The sequence below is a fragment of the Chiloscyllium punctatum genome, chromosome 15 (genome assembly GCF_047496795.1).
Source record: "Chiloscyllium punctatum isolate Juve2018m chromosome 15, sChiPun1.3, whole genome shotgun sequence".
Classification (NCBI taxonomy): Eukaryota; Metazoa; Chordata; class Chondrichthyes; order Orectolobiformes; family Hemiscylliidae; genus Chiloscyllium; species Chiloscyllium punctatum.
In genome coordinates, this window is record NC_092753.1 from 85186665 (window position 1) to 85202903 (window position 16239).

Below are 16239 nucleotides of genomic sequence, written 5' to 3' on the forward strand. Positions count from 1 at the left end.
TGTAACTCACTGCATTATCTATTTCCGACCTCCCCTCCACAACACAATGCAGAATGCTTTCTCTCTCGTGTATTTCATCTGTTCAAATGAATTAAAAATGTGAATTACTCTTATACACTTTGTACCTTTCTTAATCTCTTCTTCAACATCTTGTGGGGTGTTCAGTGTTAGACTCACATCTCCATAAGTTAATTGTCCTTTCCATTGTGATGCCATTGTCCCATTCTTCATTTTCAACTCCAGCGGGCACCTGGTCACGATACCTGACATAAAACATTACAACGGGATTCATCCACTCAGTTAATTTCTCCAACATGACTGTACACTGGGCCACTGGGAGCAGTGCAAAAGCAGGGACGATGCAGAGGCCACAGACCGCAAGACGTCAATGGTTTGAATCTCAGATTGGCATTGCATCAGCAAATTGCGCCCTGGAAATCTAACGTAGGCCTCAGCACCTAGGGTGCCATATGACTGCGACTACATGTTTCTGTTGAGGAAGGTCACCAGCACGATGCCTTTCAGTCACCCCCATCACTATACTCCACCAGAATATCAAACAGCCCGTCATTACTCAGTATCAAGACCTACATATGAAACATTGCGTTGGGGTGCCAGGGAATTGGTGCTGAATACAGAAATCGTGCACAACAACCTGGACAAAAGCATATGGGGACTAAACCTTCGCTTCCATTGGGATGCAGTGGAGGCCATAGTAGATTGGCTGCCCATCAAACCTCCTATCCAATCACGGTTGAAGATAATTGAAATTTGCATGGGGTAGATGGCAGAGAGTCTGTTGTTTGTGTTCACATCGCGTGAAGTTGATTAGATTAGATTAGATTACTTACAGTGTGGAAACAGGCCCTTCGGCCCAACCAGTCCACACCGCCCCGCCGAAGCGTAACCCACCCATACCTCTACATCTACATCTACCCCTTACCTAACACTACCGGCAATTTAGCATGGCCAATTCACCTAACCTGCACATCTTTGGAGTGTGGGAGGAAACCGGAGCACCCGGAGGAAACCCACGCAGACACGGGGAGAATGTGCAAACTCCACACAGTCAGTCGCCTGAGGCGGGAATTGAACCCGGGTCTCTGGCGCTGTGAGGCAGCAGTGCTAACCACTATGCCACCGTGCCGCCCACTAAGGATTCATTATTTGATATAATCGTCTTTTATTATTAGATTAGATTACTTACAGTGTGGAAACAGGCCCTTTGGCCCCACATGTCCACCCCAACTCGCTGAACCCAGACCCATTCCCCTACATTTACCACTTCACCTAACACTACGGGGAGAACATGCAAACTCCACACAGAGTCACCTGAGGCGGGAATTGAACCCGGGTCTCTGGCGCTGTGAGGCAGCAGTGCTAACCACTGTGCCACCGTGCCGCCCAGGTGTGAATTTTATCCTAAGTGGGAAACAAAGGTCAATTGCGTAGTGGTAGAAATCGAACAGCGACATTACCGTTTCCACTTTCTGATGTGTCTACCTCTTTGCTTCCCCAAACAATATTCAATCAGAGTGCCACAAACTATATCCTCAACTACACCTTCATTTCTGTCTATTCCAAGCCACACTGCTTCCCCACGTCTCAGAAAATTGACGTTAATATCTTCATTTATTCTTCGAAATGCCTCACTCCACCTCAGTGCAGTAATCCCAGTGAGCTTCCTAGACTCCTCCCCTGATTCTGTTCCGATGGAAAGGTGAATAATGTCAGTTATTTATACGGCTGGCTTGGTCAACATTGATTGGCCAACCCTAATTGCACTTGAGAAGCTGGTGAGTCTGCCTTATTGAACTGCTGCAGCTGCTGGGTGGAAGGACATCCTCAATGTTCCTAGGAGGAAAGCTCCAGGGTATGACTCAATGATAATGACGGAATGGCGATACACTTCCGAGTCAGGATGGTGTGTGGATTACAGGGGAACTAGGAGGTGATGGGGTTCACATGTGATTACTGTGGTAAAGGTCGGTTTGGAATTTGCTGTCAAAGGAGCTTTAGTAAGTTACTGTAGTGGATGGTACACACTGCTGCTACTGTGGGTCAATGGTAAAAGGGGTTGATAAAGCATGGCGCTGGAAAAGCACAGCAGGGCAGCAACATCTGAGGAGCAGGACAGTCTACATTATTGGCAGGACTCTTCTTCAGGACTGGGGAGGGGGGGAAAGGGGACTGAAAGATAAATGGGGGGAAGGAAGGTGGAGCTAGGGGAAAGGTAGGAGATAGGTGGGCGAAGATAGCAGGTGATGTGACAGGCCAGTGGAAAGTGTGGAGCAAATAGGTGGGAAGGAAGATGGACAAGTAGGTCAGGTCAAGAGGGCGGAGCCAAGTCAGAAGGTCGGATCTGGGATGGGGTGGGGGAAGGGAGATTTGAAAACTGGTGAATTCAGTATTCATGCATTGTGGTTGTAGGTTCCTGAGGTGGAAGATGAGGTGTTCCTCCTCCAGTTTGTGGGTGGCCTTGTATAGGCGATGGAGGAGGTCCAGAATGGAGATGTCCCCAGGGGAGGGGGACTTGAAGTGGATGGACACAGCAAGGTGGGGTTGTTTAATGCGTATGGACCAGAGATTAGATTAGATTACTTACAGTGTGGAAACAGGCCCTTTGGCCCAACAAGTCCACACCAACTCTCCGAACAGCAACCCACCCAGACCCACCCCACATCTACCCCATGAACCATTCCATGAATTTGTATTTGGTGTCTCCAATGTAGAGGAGATGACATCGAGAGCACCAGATGCAATAGATGAGGTTGGAAGATGTGCAAGTAAATCTCTGCCGGATTTGAACTGATCCTTGGACGGATGTGAGGGTGGAGGTGTGGACACAGGCTTTGCACCTCATGCAGCAGCAAAAGAAGCTGTCAGGTGTCGGTGGGATGGGAAGGGAGTCACAGAGGGAACTGTCCCTGCAGAATACAGCTCAGGGTGGGGAGGGAAATATATGTTTGGTGGTGAAGTCTGGCTGAGAGTGGCAAAAGTGGCAGAGGATGATGCTCTGGATTTGGAGATTAGTGGGTGGAATGTGAGGACCGGGGGGATTCTACCCCCTTGTTGGAGTCGGGGGTGTGTACAAGGGCCGAAGTGTGGGAAATGGAGAAGACGTGATTGAGGGCACTGTTGGTCACTGGGGAGGGAAAAGTACGGTCCTTGAAGTAGGCAGACATCTGGGATGTCCTGGAATGGAATTGCTCATCCTGAGAGCAGAGGCATTGGAGGCGAAGGAATTGGGAATAGGGGATCGCGATTTTACAGGAGGAGGCGTAGTCAAGGTAGCTGTGGGAATCAGTGGGTTTGTAGTAGATATCGGTGTGTTATCAGTCACCAGAGATGGAGACAGAGAGGTCCAAGAAGGAAAGGGAGGTATCAGAGATGGTCCAGGTGAAGTTGAGGTCAGGATGGAAGGTGTTGGTGTGATGGATGAACTGTTCAAGCACCTCGTGGGAGCATGAGGCAGCACCAATACAGTCATTGATGTAGCGGAGAAAAAGGTGGAGGATGGTGCCGCTGTAGCTGTTGAAAAAGGACTGTTCCATATATCCTATGGAAAGGCAGGCATAGCTGGGACCCATGCAGGTATCCATAGGCACCCCCTCTGGTTTGAAGGAAGTGGGAGGATTGAAAGGAGAAGTTGTTGAGGGTAAGAGCCAGTTCTGCCAATCGGATGAGAGTGTGGTGGAGAGGGACTGGGTGGGTTGGCAGGAGAGGAAGAAACAAAGAGCTTTTAGGTCCTCCTTATGGGGGATGCAGGTGTACAGGGACTGGATGTCCTTGGTGAAGTTAAGATGTTGGGGGTTCAGGGAACTGTAAGTCATGGGAGAGGTAGTGAGGCAGCTGGTGGTGTCTCAAATGTATGTAGGAAGTTCCTGGACCAAGGGGGACAGGACAGAGTCGGGATAAGTGGAGATATGTTCAGTGGGGCAGGAGCAGGTGGAGACAATCTGTCAACTGGGGTACTTGGGTTTGTGGATTTGGGGAAAAGGTGGAACCGGGTGGTGTGGGATTGGGGTCTATGAGGTTGGAGGCTGTGGATGGGAGATCCCCAGAGATGATGAGGTTGTATTTGGTCTTGGAGATGATAGTTTGATGATGGGAGTGAAAGTTGACAGTGGTGGATATTAAGCCAATAAGCAGGCTGCTATGTCCTAGATAACATTGAGTTTCCCTCGATTCCTGACTTTAATGGCCTTCTCAGAAGCATTCCCTCCAACTGAACCCTCTGATGTTTCCCTTCTACCCTCTTCCCCAACTCGCAGCACTTTGTAAAACTTGTGTCGCAAATGGCACTTGCTTTCGATCTTGTGGACCAGATGAGATTCAATTTATACACTGGAACCCTGGCTGGGAGCATTCCCCAGACAGGCTCCTCGCTCTGCTGTGGTAACTTTCCCCAAATGTGTTGACAGTCTCCCATGAACTCCCCCCCACTCTTCAGTCAAAATTACAGGGTCCAACATGGTCTGTAGCTCTGCAGAAATGTGCTGCCTCACTCTCCAACACATTTCCTTGAGTTCTACAGCAGAAGGTGACACTCACATTGCCACAACCCCTACCATGGTCCCAAATCCACCATTCAACCCTCACACTGTGGCACTAATCTGATTCACCCCAGTGAACTGAGTGAACAAGGGGTCCTGCATGCATGTCTAGGCTTGATCTATGGATTGCGGTGGTAAACGTTCCAATTTTCTCATAGTTGACATCTCTCCCACTCTTAGCTCCTGCTCCCGTATTTTGGAAACACTCACAAGTTGACAATCAACCTGGATCAGCAGCAATATGAACATACCCTCTTTGGCCATCAACACATGGGGTTGGACATGAACTTGGAGCTTCTAGCTTAGAGACAGGGACACTACTCACTGCACCACAAGACCTCCTGTCTCCAACTCTACTAAGTTAAATAAATGCTTCCAATCATTGGGAAAGTGTCTCCACTAACGGAGCAGGGAGAATGGAATTTTAATGAGCACACTTCATACTTGAATACAACTGGCTAATTCCGTGGGGGGTAAAATCAAAGGCACAGAGAATAATCACAACACATTTCATACCAGTTCCCCGGGGAAGGGCCACCTCAGACAGCATCTCCAGCACTGAGCTTTTCCCTGAGCTCTGGTCTCCAATTACCACGATGGTGGGTAATGGTAAGTCCTTATTCAAGCCCAGTTTCCTCAGGGAATCAATTAGATCAATGTAAGGACGAACTTTCTCTTCATACTCCGCGTATAACAGGTTGGCCATTTCCTGAAAACAGAACAGTTCAATCAAGATTCCACAATTTGTCGTCTTCGAGCGGTTGGAAGGTGTTTATCATGTGTCTAGATTAGAGTGGTGCCGGAAAAGCACAGCACGTTAGGCGGCATCCGAGGAGCAGGAAAATCGACGTTTCGGGCAAAAGCTCTTCATCGGGAATAGAGCCTCTACTTCTGATGAAGGGCTTTTGCCTGAAACGTCGATTTTTCCTGCTCCTCGGATGCTGCCTCACCTGCTGTGCTTTTCCGGCACCACTCTAATGTAGACTCTGGTTTCCAGCATCGGCAGTCATTGTTTTAACTTAGGTGTTTATCAGGTGCATAGTTCCACTTCTTTATACTAAATAAAAACCAATAAAAACATAAGTTGCTGAAAAAAGGTCTGGCAGCGTCTGTGACGAGAGAAATCAAAGAAACTGATTTTCCAAGCTACCATTAGTTCTGAGGAAGGGTCACTGGAACCGAAATGTTAACTTAGTAATATCTCTGCACAGATGCAGCCAGACCTGCCAGAGCTTTTCCAGCAACTTCTGTTTTTGTTTCCACTTCTTCACATGGTGGTTCAGAAGGTAGTGCTCTCAGGTCTGAATCAGACAGTTATGGGCCCACAGTGACCTAGTCCCCACCCCTCCCCCATCCCTTCAATCAAAACCTGAGCACAAAATCTAGGTGGACACTCGGACTGCAGTGCTGAGGGTGTGCTGCACTGTCAGAGGGTCTGTCAGTCAGAAAGAGATATCAAAGCGCGGTGTTATCCCCATTGAGATCCCATGTCACTGGTTAAAGAAGAAGTTGGGCTTAATCCCTGGCTATTCTTAACCCTCGACTAACCCGAAAGTCAGCTCATCTGGTCTCTTCTGTAGTTGCTGTTTGTGGAATCTTACTGTGCACAGGTTGGATGTCAGGTTTCCTATTTTACCTCAGTGACCATTTTTGTTGGCTGCAGAAGCAATTCTGAAGTCCTCTCTCTAAGTTAAAAATTAAAACTAAATCCAAGGCAATAACTTTGGGTGAAAGAACCTCATATCCTTCAAATTAGTGATGTGGGATCTTTCACATTATCTTGAAGGTGGATGCTGCCTCAGTTTAACATGTTGTGAGAAAACCGTTCCAAATTTAAAGTAACGATGGCCAATGGGGAGACACAAGGCCATGTGGGGTAATCCAAGCCCCCCTGGTCTTGTCAGACTGCAAATATTGGGAAATATGTCTGAAAATATCTGGTCATCTGTTTGCTCTTCAGCGTTAGCTCTATCTCTCAGTTGATCCACAGATGTGACTGCTCTATTCCCTGAATTACAACAGCAATGTTCAGACTACGATAGCTAAGTGGTTGTGTTGCTGGACAAGTAATACAGCCGTTGGAACTAATGAGTTTGAGAGCTGAAGGATATAATTCAGTTGACTGAACAAGTCTGGATTTGAGCTAATCTCAACTACTGTGACCTTAAACCAAAAGAATGACTGCTCTTAAAACCCATCTCTAATTTTCCTTTCGGATGGGAAATCTGCCATAGGGTTTCTGGTCAGGCTTGATACATCCAACTCTCAATCCACAGCACCAGCACCTGCCTTCTGTAATGGCCTCACAACACTATAAGGCACTCAATTGTGTCAAACAGCTAGCTAGAAATTTAGAACAATGGTTCAAGAAGGCAAGCCACCTTATTGTGGGCAACTATGGGCCATCAAAATAGGCTGGTCTTTTCTCTTACATGAGTTTGAAACGATTGGCTGCACAGAGCTTTGTGATAGTCTGAGGCCTAGAAAGATGCTGTATAAAACAGAGTCGTTCACAGGATCCCTACTGTGTGGAAACAGGCCATTCAGCCTCAAATAGTGTCCCACCCACACCCATCCCATTCCATCCCATCCCCGTAACCCTGCATGCACCATGGCTAATCCACCTAACCTACACAGCCCTGGACAACTTATCATGGACATTCCACCTAACCAACACATCTTTGTTCTGTGGGAGGAAACCAGAGCACCCGGAGGCAACCCATGCAGGCATGGGGAGAATATGTAGCCTCTACACAGACAGAAGCCCGTGAATTGAACCCATTTCCCTGATGCTGTGAGGCAGCAGTGCCAACTGCTGAGCAACCATCCCACTCCTCCGACTGTGTTTACTCATATTTGGATGGACATATATATCCTCTCATTTTCGGCATAAAACCTCAGAAGCAATGCGAGAACGAAGGGTGCCTTTAGGATTGCCCACCTGACTCTCCTGGGTCACTGAAAGTAGTTGAGAGAATCTGGACTGAAATATTTGGCAATCCCCATCATAACCACTAGATGGGGGTGTAGCCCACTCTGGGGACATAACTCCAAATGGATGAAGAACAAATTGGCAATAAACCTTTGCTCAGAGCAGATATTGTGAGGTTAGAAGGGTCCAATTTACTTACCGCATTATTTCAAGCTTTCCTATCCCACCTAATAGTTTTTTTTTCGCTGTCCTCCACCTCTGAATGGGTGGAGTACTTTGCTGAATGTTTTTCCACAGGCACATGTGTGTTCGATTTGAGTTAAAAATCACACAACACCAGGTTATAGTCCAATGGGTTTACTTTGGAAGTACTAGCTTCCAGAGCGCTGCTCCTTCATCAGCTAGTACTTCCAAATAAAGCTGTTGGATGAGAACCTGGTGCTGTATGATTTTTAACCTTGTCCACCCTAAGGATAAAGATTAGATTAGATTCCCTTCAGTGTGGAAACAGGCCCTTCGGCTCAACCAGTCCACACTGACCCTCCGAAGAGTAACTCACCCAGACCCATTTCCCTCTGACTAATGCAGCTAACACTGCAGGCAATTTAGCACACCCAATTCACCTGATCTGCACATCTTTGTGCCACCGTGGGGCGGCACGGTGGCACAGTGGTTAGCACTGCTGCCTCACAGCGCCAGAGACCTGGGTTCAATTCCCGCCTCAGGCAACTGACTGTGTGGAGTTTGCACATTCTCCCCGTGTCTGCGTGGGTTTCCTCCGGGTGCTCCGGTTTCCTCCCACAGTCCAAAGATGTGCAGGTCAGGTGAATTGGCCATGCTAAATTGCCCGTAGTGTTAGGTAAGGGGTAGATGTAGGGGTATGGGTGGGCCGCGCTTCGGCGGGGCGGTGTGGACTTGTTGGGCCGAAGGGCCTGTTTCCACACTGTAAGTAATCTAATCTAATCTAATCTAATCTTTGGACTGTGGGAGGAAACCGGAGCACCCGGAGGAAACCCACACAGACACGGGGAGAATGTGCAAACTCCACACAGACAGTCATCCAAGGCTGGAATCGGACCTGAGACGCTGGTGCTGTGAAGCAGCAGTGTTAACCACTGAGCCACCGTGCCGTGGAAACTGCAGATGCTGGAGATCAGAGTTGAAACGTGTGGTGATGGAAAAGAACAGCAGGTCAGGCAGCATCCGGGGCGCAGGAGAATCGACGTTTCGAGCATAAATTCCTGATGATGAGCTTTATGCTCGAAACGTCAACTCTCCTGTTCCTCGGATGCTTCCTGACCGGCTGACTTTTCCAACACCACACTCTTCGACCACCCCTGTCCAACACCGGCACCTCCAAATCTTGATTTGAGTTGTCGCTGCTTATTCAGCTGGCTATTTGAGCATAGAGGCATCGCAGTATTTTAAGTCTTGTTCTCAGGATGTGAGGCTTACCATCGATGCTGGCAATCATTGACCATCCCAGTTTGCCTGAGAAGATGTTGGCAGATCTCCTTTGCCTTTGGAAGGGGTGTAATATTATTAACGTGGCAAGCCAGTCAACAGCAAGATTAGTTTGAGAAATCATACATTAGCCAGGCTACCTAATGATTGCAGGGTCCTTTCCATATAGTGAACTCCTGTAGCTGGGGTTTTACAGATGCTTTCTTTGGCCAGATCTACTTCTGCAGGATTTTAACTTTCTTTTCCAAGGGGCGTTCAAATCCAGAAATGGTTACGTGACCTTGGATTTCCCGTCTCTAAGCGAACCATAGTTAAGAATGAACCAAACCTCTCCTGAACCCGTGTGGACTTCAGGCCTGAAGCTATCCATCAGAAACCCTGCAGGTGACACTCTTAAGTAAACTGAAATGAGAAGTTCCGCCCTTTCCTAGAAACGAGAATTCGAGGGGTGTAGGCAAGTTTAGCAGGTGAAGTCTCGGCAGAGGGAATACAATGAGAGAAAATGTGAGGCAATACACTTTGACAGAAGGAGCTGAATATTACTTTGATAGAGAAACCTGCAGTACAGAGGATTTGATGGTTCTCATGTGTCAATCAGAAGAAGCTAACATAGTTCAGCGTTAGTAGGGATGACAATGGGATGTTGGAAGGATGTGAAAGCATTGGAAAGGGTGCAGAGGTGATTTACCAGGATGTTGCCTGGTATGGAGGGAATGTCTTATGAGGAAAAGCTGAGGGACTTGAGGCTGTTTTCATTGGAGAGAAGAAAGTTGAGAGGTGACTTAATAGAGACATACAAGATAATCAAAGGGTTAGATTGGGGTGGACAGTGTGAGCCTTTTTCCTCGGATGGTGATTGATAGCACAAAGGAACATACCTTTAAATTGAGGAGTGATAGATATAGGACAGATGTCAGAAGTAGGTTCTTTACTCAGACAGTACTAAGGGTGTGGAACGCCCTGCCTGCAACCGTAGTAGGTTAGAGTGATGTTGGAAAAGCACAGCAGGTCAGGCAGCATCAGATGAGCAAGAAAATCAAAGTTTCAGGCAAAAGCCTTCTTTCCACCCCGGATGCTCCCTGCCTTTATTCCTGATGAAGGGCTTTAGTCCCATCTGCCAGCACCTGGCCCATACCCCTCCAAACCCTTCCTAATCATACACCCATCCAGATGCCTTTTAAATGTTGCAATTGTACCAGCTTCCACCACTTCTTCTGTCAGCTCATTCCATACACGTACCACCCTGTGTGTGAAAAAGTTGTCCCTTAGGTGTCTTTTATATCTTTCCCCTCTCACCCTAAATCTATGCCCTCTAGTTCTGGACTCCCCCACCCCAGGGAAAAGACTCTGTCTATTTATCCTATTCATGCCCCTCAGGATTTTATAAACCTCTATGAGAACTCCCCTCAACCTCTGACGCTCCAAGGAAAACAGCCTGGGCCTATTCAGCCTCTCCCTGTAGCTCAAATCCTCCAACCCTGGTGACATCCTTGTAAATCTTTTCTGAACCCTTTCAAGTTTCACAACATCTGTCCGATAGGAAGAAGACCAGAATTGCATCCAATATTCCAAGTGGCCGAACTAACATCCTGTACAGCCACACCATGACCTCCCAACTCCTGTACTCAGTACTCTGACCAATAAAGGAAAGCATACCAAATGACTTCTTCACTATCCGAAGCTACTTGGATGCTGCCTGAACTGCTGTGCTCTTCCAGCACCACTAATCCAGAATTCTTCACCATCCTGTCTACTGCAACTCTCCTTTCAAGGAGGTATGTCCCTGCACTCCAAGTAGGAATTTCAAAGTAGGAATTTATAACATATTAAATGGATTAATGGTAAGGTCCTAGGGAGTGTTGCTGAACAAAGAGACCTTGGAGTGCAGGTTCCGATCTCCTTGAAAGTGGAGTCGCAGGTAGATAGGATTATGAAGAAGACGTTTGGTATGCTTTCCTTTATTGGTTAGAGTATTGAGTACAGGAGTTGGGAGGTCATGCTGCGGTTGTACAGGACATTGGTTAGGCCACTGTTGGAATATTGTGTGCAATTCTGGTCTCCTTCATATCGGAAAGATGTTGTAAAAAGATTTACAAGGTTGTTGCCTGGGTTAGAGGAGTTGAGCTATAGGGAGAGGCTGAACAGGCTGGGACTGTTTTCCCTGGAGCGTCGGAGGCTGACGGGTGACTTTATAGAGGTTTATAAAATCATGAGGAGCATGGATAGGGTAAATAGACAAAGACTTTTCTCTGGGGTGGGGGAGTCCAGAACCAGAGGACATAGGTTTAGGGTGGGAGGGGAAAGATATAAAAGAGACCTAAGGGACAACTTTTTCACGCAGAGGGTGGTGCGTGTATGGAATGAGCTGACAGAAGAAGTGGTGGAGGCTGGTACAATTGCAACATTTAAAAGGCATCTGGATGGGTGTATGATTAGGAAGGGTTTGGAGGGGTATGGGCCAGGTGCTGGCAGATGGGACTAGATTGGGTTGGGATATCTGGTCGGCGTGGAACAGTTGGCCCGAAGAGTCTGTTTCCGTGCTGCACATCTCTATGATTCTATAGTTACTGCCTGCAGATTGTGCGCTTTTTGAGCAAAATAGAATGTACCTGCAAATATAATTCTGCAAATACAAAGTCATTACCAAGCATGCACCCATGCAAACACTCTCTCTCATGTGCATTCACACTCACACACCCACAAGCACACCTCACACTCTCCCTCATACTGACAGACTCTCACCTCTTGCCTTTGATACATTGTCTGAGCTGATTCTGTGTTATGATCCTATTCCACAGCTTCTTGATGAACGAGCAGCGCTCTGAAAGCTAGTGCTTCCACATATACCTGTTGGACTACAACTTGGTGTTGTGTCATTTTTAACTTTGAATGGTGGAGCAGAATCGATGGATTATGTCCGCCCATACAATTTATGGATCTTAAAACAGTGTGAAAGCGGGGAGATTTCCTTTTTGATGGAATCAACTCAACAAAGAGGGCTGATTCCATTGTTAATTCTGTTGTATCCTGTGGTTTTATTTATCCCCTAGGTTTCTGGTCCATGGTCATTCAGTGACTCCAGGGATGGGTGGATTGGGGGTGGGGGGGTGGGGGGGTGATACCATTCCATTGTCACTGGCCACCCCCTATCCTGGCCCACCCCACAGGGTACAGGGAAAATCATGTGAACTGCCTTGTTTAAGTAAACCTCTGACAGCCTCTCACTTCCTGTGTCGTTAATTCCCAGTATGTCTGCTGCTTGCATTAATAACCAAATGAGTCAAGAGGGAAGGCGGGGGTGGGGGGAGTAAGGAGTGAGGGGGAGGGGAAGATGCAACATAAGTACTTATTTAACTCCGTATTTGAGAGTTACACAGGACTGATTGAGGGAAATCAAAATAGAAGATGGTAGACGTACCTGAGCAAATGGTAATCTCTCCACGCTTCAGGCTCACTGCCTTTATTCCTGATGAAGGGCTTTTGCCCGAAACGTCGATTTTGCTGCTCGTTGGATGCTGCCTGAACTCCTGTGCTCTTCCAGCACCACTAATCCAGTACCTGAGCAAATGGACCATCTAAAATGCTCTATCGCTTATTGATTCTGTTGAGAACAGCAAAATGCAAAGTGCTCTGATCTCAGTCACACTAGTTCCTTTCGCCTTTTTGCTCTTTTATTCCTGTTTCCCAAAGAACTGGATAAACACTTTGTAGGAGAGATTTCGGACTGGAGGTGACTTTCTGACTTTCACTTTCAATTTCACGGAAATTGAACAGAATGTTCCGTGCGTGACTCATTTCCTGTCAGCACCGGACTGCTAAGGGATTTGTTTAAAAGGCGAGAGAGAGACAGAGAGAAGAGGAACAGGGAAAGTTTAGAATGTAATGTTTTACTGAAGGGGGAACTGAATGCAAGAGTAGGGAGATTATGCTTCAGTAATGCAGACCATTAGTGAGACTGCATCTGGAGTATTGTGTACAGTCCAGGTACTGATCACCGTGTTTACAGAAGGATGTCATTGTGTTGGAGAAAGTTGACTAATACCTGAAATGATGGATTGCCCTCTAAATAAAGGCTAAACAGGCTAGACTTGTATCCTATGGAGATAAAAGATTCAGAGGTGACTAAATTGAAACAAAAAGGTCCTGAGGGGTCTTGACCAGTTGGATATGATAAGGACAATGAGACCATAAGGAACATGAGCAAGCCATTCTACACCTCAAGCCTTTTGTGCCTTTAATAACATCATGGCTGATTCATCATTCCTCACATCCACTTTCCTGCCACTTCTCCATAATCATTGATTTCCCCAACTGAACAACAATAAATCTGTCTCAGCCTTAAATACACACAAGGTCTCTTCCACCACTGCTGTCTGTGACAGGGAGTTCCAAAGAAAAAAATTTCCCCTTGTCTCAGTTTCAAATTGGTGTCCCTTTATTCTGAGACTATGTCCACTGGTCTGAGACTCTCCCATGACAGGAAACATCCTCTTGGGAATCTTGTATGTTTCAATGACATCATCTCTTATTCTTCTAAACTCCAGTGAATGGATCCCAACCTGTTTCCTCTTGTGGGGGAATCTAGAACAAGTGGTCTTAATTTAAAATATGAGGTAATCCATTTAAGATAGAGGTATCAAAATATGGTTTCCTCTGAGAGAGTTGTTAGTCTTGAAATTCCCTTCCTCAAAATGTAGTGGATGCAGAATCTTTAAATACTTTAAGGTAGTGGTCCGTGGACGTTTGATGCATGAAAGATGACCAGGGATATACAGAAGTGTAAAATTGAGGTTAAAATCATATCAGCCACAATCTTATTGAATCCCTTCAGCATGGAAGCAGGTCATTCGGCCCATCAAGTCCACACTGACCCTCTGAAGAGCATCTCACCCGGATCCACCTACTCTACCTGCAATTCCCATAGCTAGCCCACCCAGCTTGCAAATCCCTGGACACTATGGGTAATTTGGAGAATGTGAGGACTGCAGATGTTGGAGATCAGAGACAAAACGTGTGGTGCTAGAAAAGCACAGCCGGTCAGGCAGCATCCGAGGAGCAGGAGAGTCAATGTTTCAAGCATAAGCTCTTCATCAGGGATGTCATTGAAGAGCACAGGCAACAAGTTCTGCATTGGCTATCCGGGGAGTTATTACAGCATTTACATTCTGTACAACTCCCCAGTCCCTCGAATGTTCACACTCCTACATCATGTCCAGGGCTGGCTGGTAAGGAATGAAGAGTACACCTCCATAAGGCAGTCTGATAATGCACAATATGCAGACTGATACCAAACAGGGGTACATTGCATCACATGCATCCACTGGGGTGATCATTCACTGGACATTTGGTCTTCTGAAGAGACCTTGAAGTGCAGGTTCATAGTTCCTTGAAAGTAGGGTCGCAAGTTGAAAAGGTAGTGAAGAAGGCAGTTGGTACACTTGCCTCTATTGGTCAGTGCATTGACTATAGGAGTTGAGAGGTCATGACATGGCTGTGCAGGACATTGGTCAGGCCACTTTTAAAATATTGTGTGCAATTCTGGTCTCCCTCCTATAGGAAGGATGCTGTGAAACCTGAAAGGGTTCAGAAAAGATTTACAAGGATATTGCAAGGTTGAAGAATTTGAGGTACAGGGGGAAGTTGAATAGGCTAGGGCTATTTTCCCTGGAGCATTGGAGGTAGAGGGGTGATTTTGGAGAGGTTTATAAAATCAAGAAGGCCATAGATAGGGTGAATAGTCAAGGTCTTTTCACTAAGATAGGGGAATCCAAAACTAGAGGGCATTGGTTTCCTGGGAGTGGGGAAAGATTTAAAAGGGATCTAAGAAGCAACGATTTCTCATGGGATAGTGCATGTATGGAATGAGCTGCCAGAGGCTGGTATAACTGCAACATTTAAAAGGCACCTGGATGGGAATATGAATTGGAAAGATTTGGAGGGATGTGGCCAAAGGCTGACAAATGGGGCTAGATTTAATAACGATATTTAGTCAGCATTGACAAGTTGGACTGAAGGGTCTGTTTCCATGCTTTACATCTCTATGACTCCCTGACTTATGTCAGTTGCATGAGCCACTCCAGATACACACTGGACAGTATCTCCAGAAAGCCTTCTTGATTTTATAAGTCTATCAAAAATCACCCCTTAGTCTCCAATGCTCCAGGGAAAATAGCCCTGGCCTATTTAGCCTCTCCCTATACCTCAAACTCTCCAACATCGCTAATATCCTTGTAAATCTTTTCTGAGCCCATTCAAGTTTCACAACATCCTTCCTATAGGAGGGAGACCAGAATTGCTCACAATATTCCAAAAGTGGCATGATCAATATCCTGCACAGTTATGACATCCCAACTCTTATACTCAATGCACTGACCAATCGAGGCAAGTGTACCAACTATTTTCTTCACTATCTTTTCTACTTGTGACTCCACTTTCAAAGAACTATGAGCCTGCACTCCAAGGTCTCTTCAGAAGACCAACTGTCTGTTGAATGGTCTGTTGAATAGGATTAATTGTAGCGCTGTTTGGTATCGGTCTGCATATTGTGCATCATCAGACATGCTTTATGGAGGTGTATTCTTTATCACTCACCAGCCAGCCCTGGACATGTTGTAGGAGAGTGAACATTCAAGGAACCCGGGAGTTATACAGAATGTAAATGTTATGACAACATTCTGGATAGCGGGCGCAGAACTTGTTGCCTTCCTGATGAAGTGTTCATGCCCAAAACATTGATTCTCCTGATCCTCAGATGCTGCTTGACCGGCTGTGCTTTTCCAGCACCACACTCTCAACTCTGATCTCCAGCATCAGCAGTCCTCACTTTCTCCTAACTGAACTTGTACGTTAACCTTAAAAGAATCCTGAACTATGACCCCCAAGTCCCTTTCTGCTTCAACATTCCAAAGCCTTTTCCCACTTACAAAATAGTCTGCGCCTCTATTCTTCCCACCAAAGTGCATAACTTCATACTTTCCCACATTGTATTCCAACTTCTTTGCCCACTCTCCTAGTCTGCCTAAGTCCTTTTGCAGTTTCCCTGCTCCCTCAACATGACCTGTCCCTCTACCCATCTTTCTGTCATCTGCAAACATTGCAACAATGCCCTCAGTTCTTCTGAGCAGTTTGATTAAATTGTTCCCTAATCTTCTATATTCAAAGTTAAAAACCACACAACACCAGGTTATAGTTCAACAGGTTTATTTGGAAATGCTCACTTTCAGAGTGCTGCCCCTTCGTTCCAACCACCTGATAAAGGAGCAGGCGTTGTGTGATTTTGAACTTTGT

The 16239-nt window shown here is 46.4% G+C and overlaps 1 protein-coding gene across 2 annotated transcripts in view; it reads right to left on the reverse strand.

Moving 5' to 3' along the window:
* The window catches only part of LOC140486479 (interferon-induced GTP-binding protein Mx3-like), a 49988-nt gene extending 37287 nt beyond the window's left edge, over positions 1-12701 (reverse strand). For both annotated transcript variants that reach the window (XM_072585699.1, XM_072585698.1), the window contains exons 1-3: positions 12371-12701; positions 5073-5265; positions 126-263 (exon numbers count right to left, since the gene is read on the reverse strand). In XM_072585699.1, the coding sequence (XP_072441800.1) occupies positions 126-263; positions 5073-5262 (328 nt within the window). In that variant the 5' untranslated portion in view covers positions 5263-5265; positions 12371-12701. The remainder of the gene's footprint in view (positions 1-125; positions 264-5072; positions 5266-12370) is intronic.
* Between the last annotated feature and the right edge of the window lie 3538 nt (positions 12702-16239).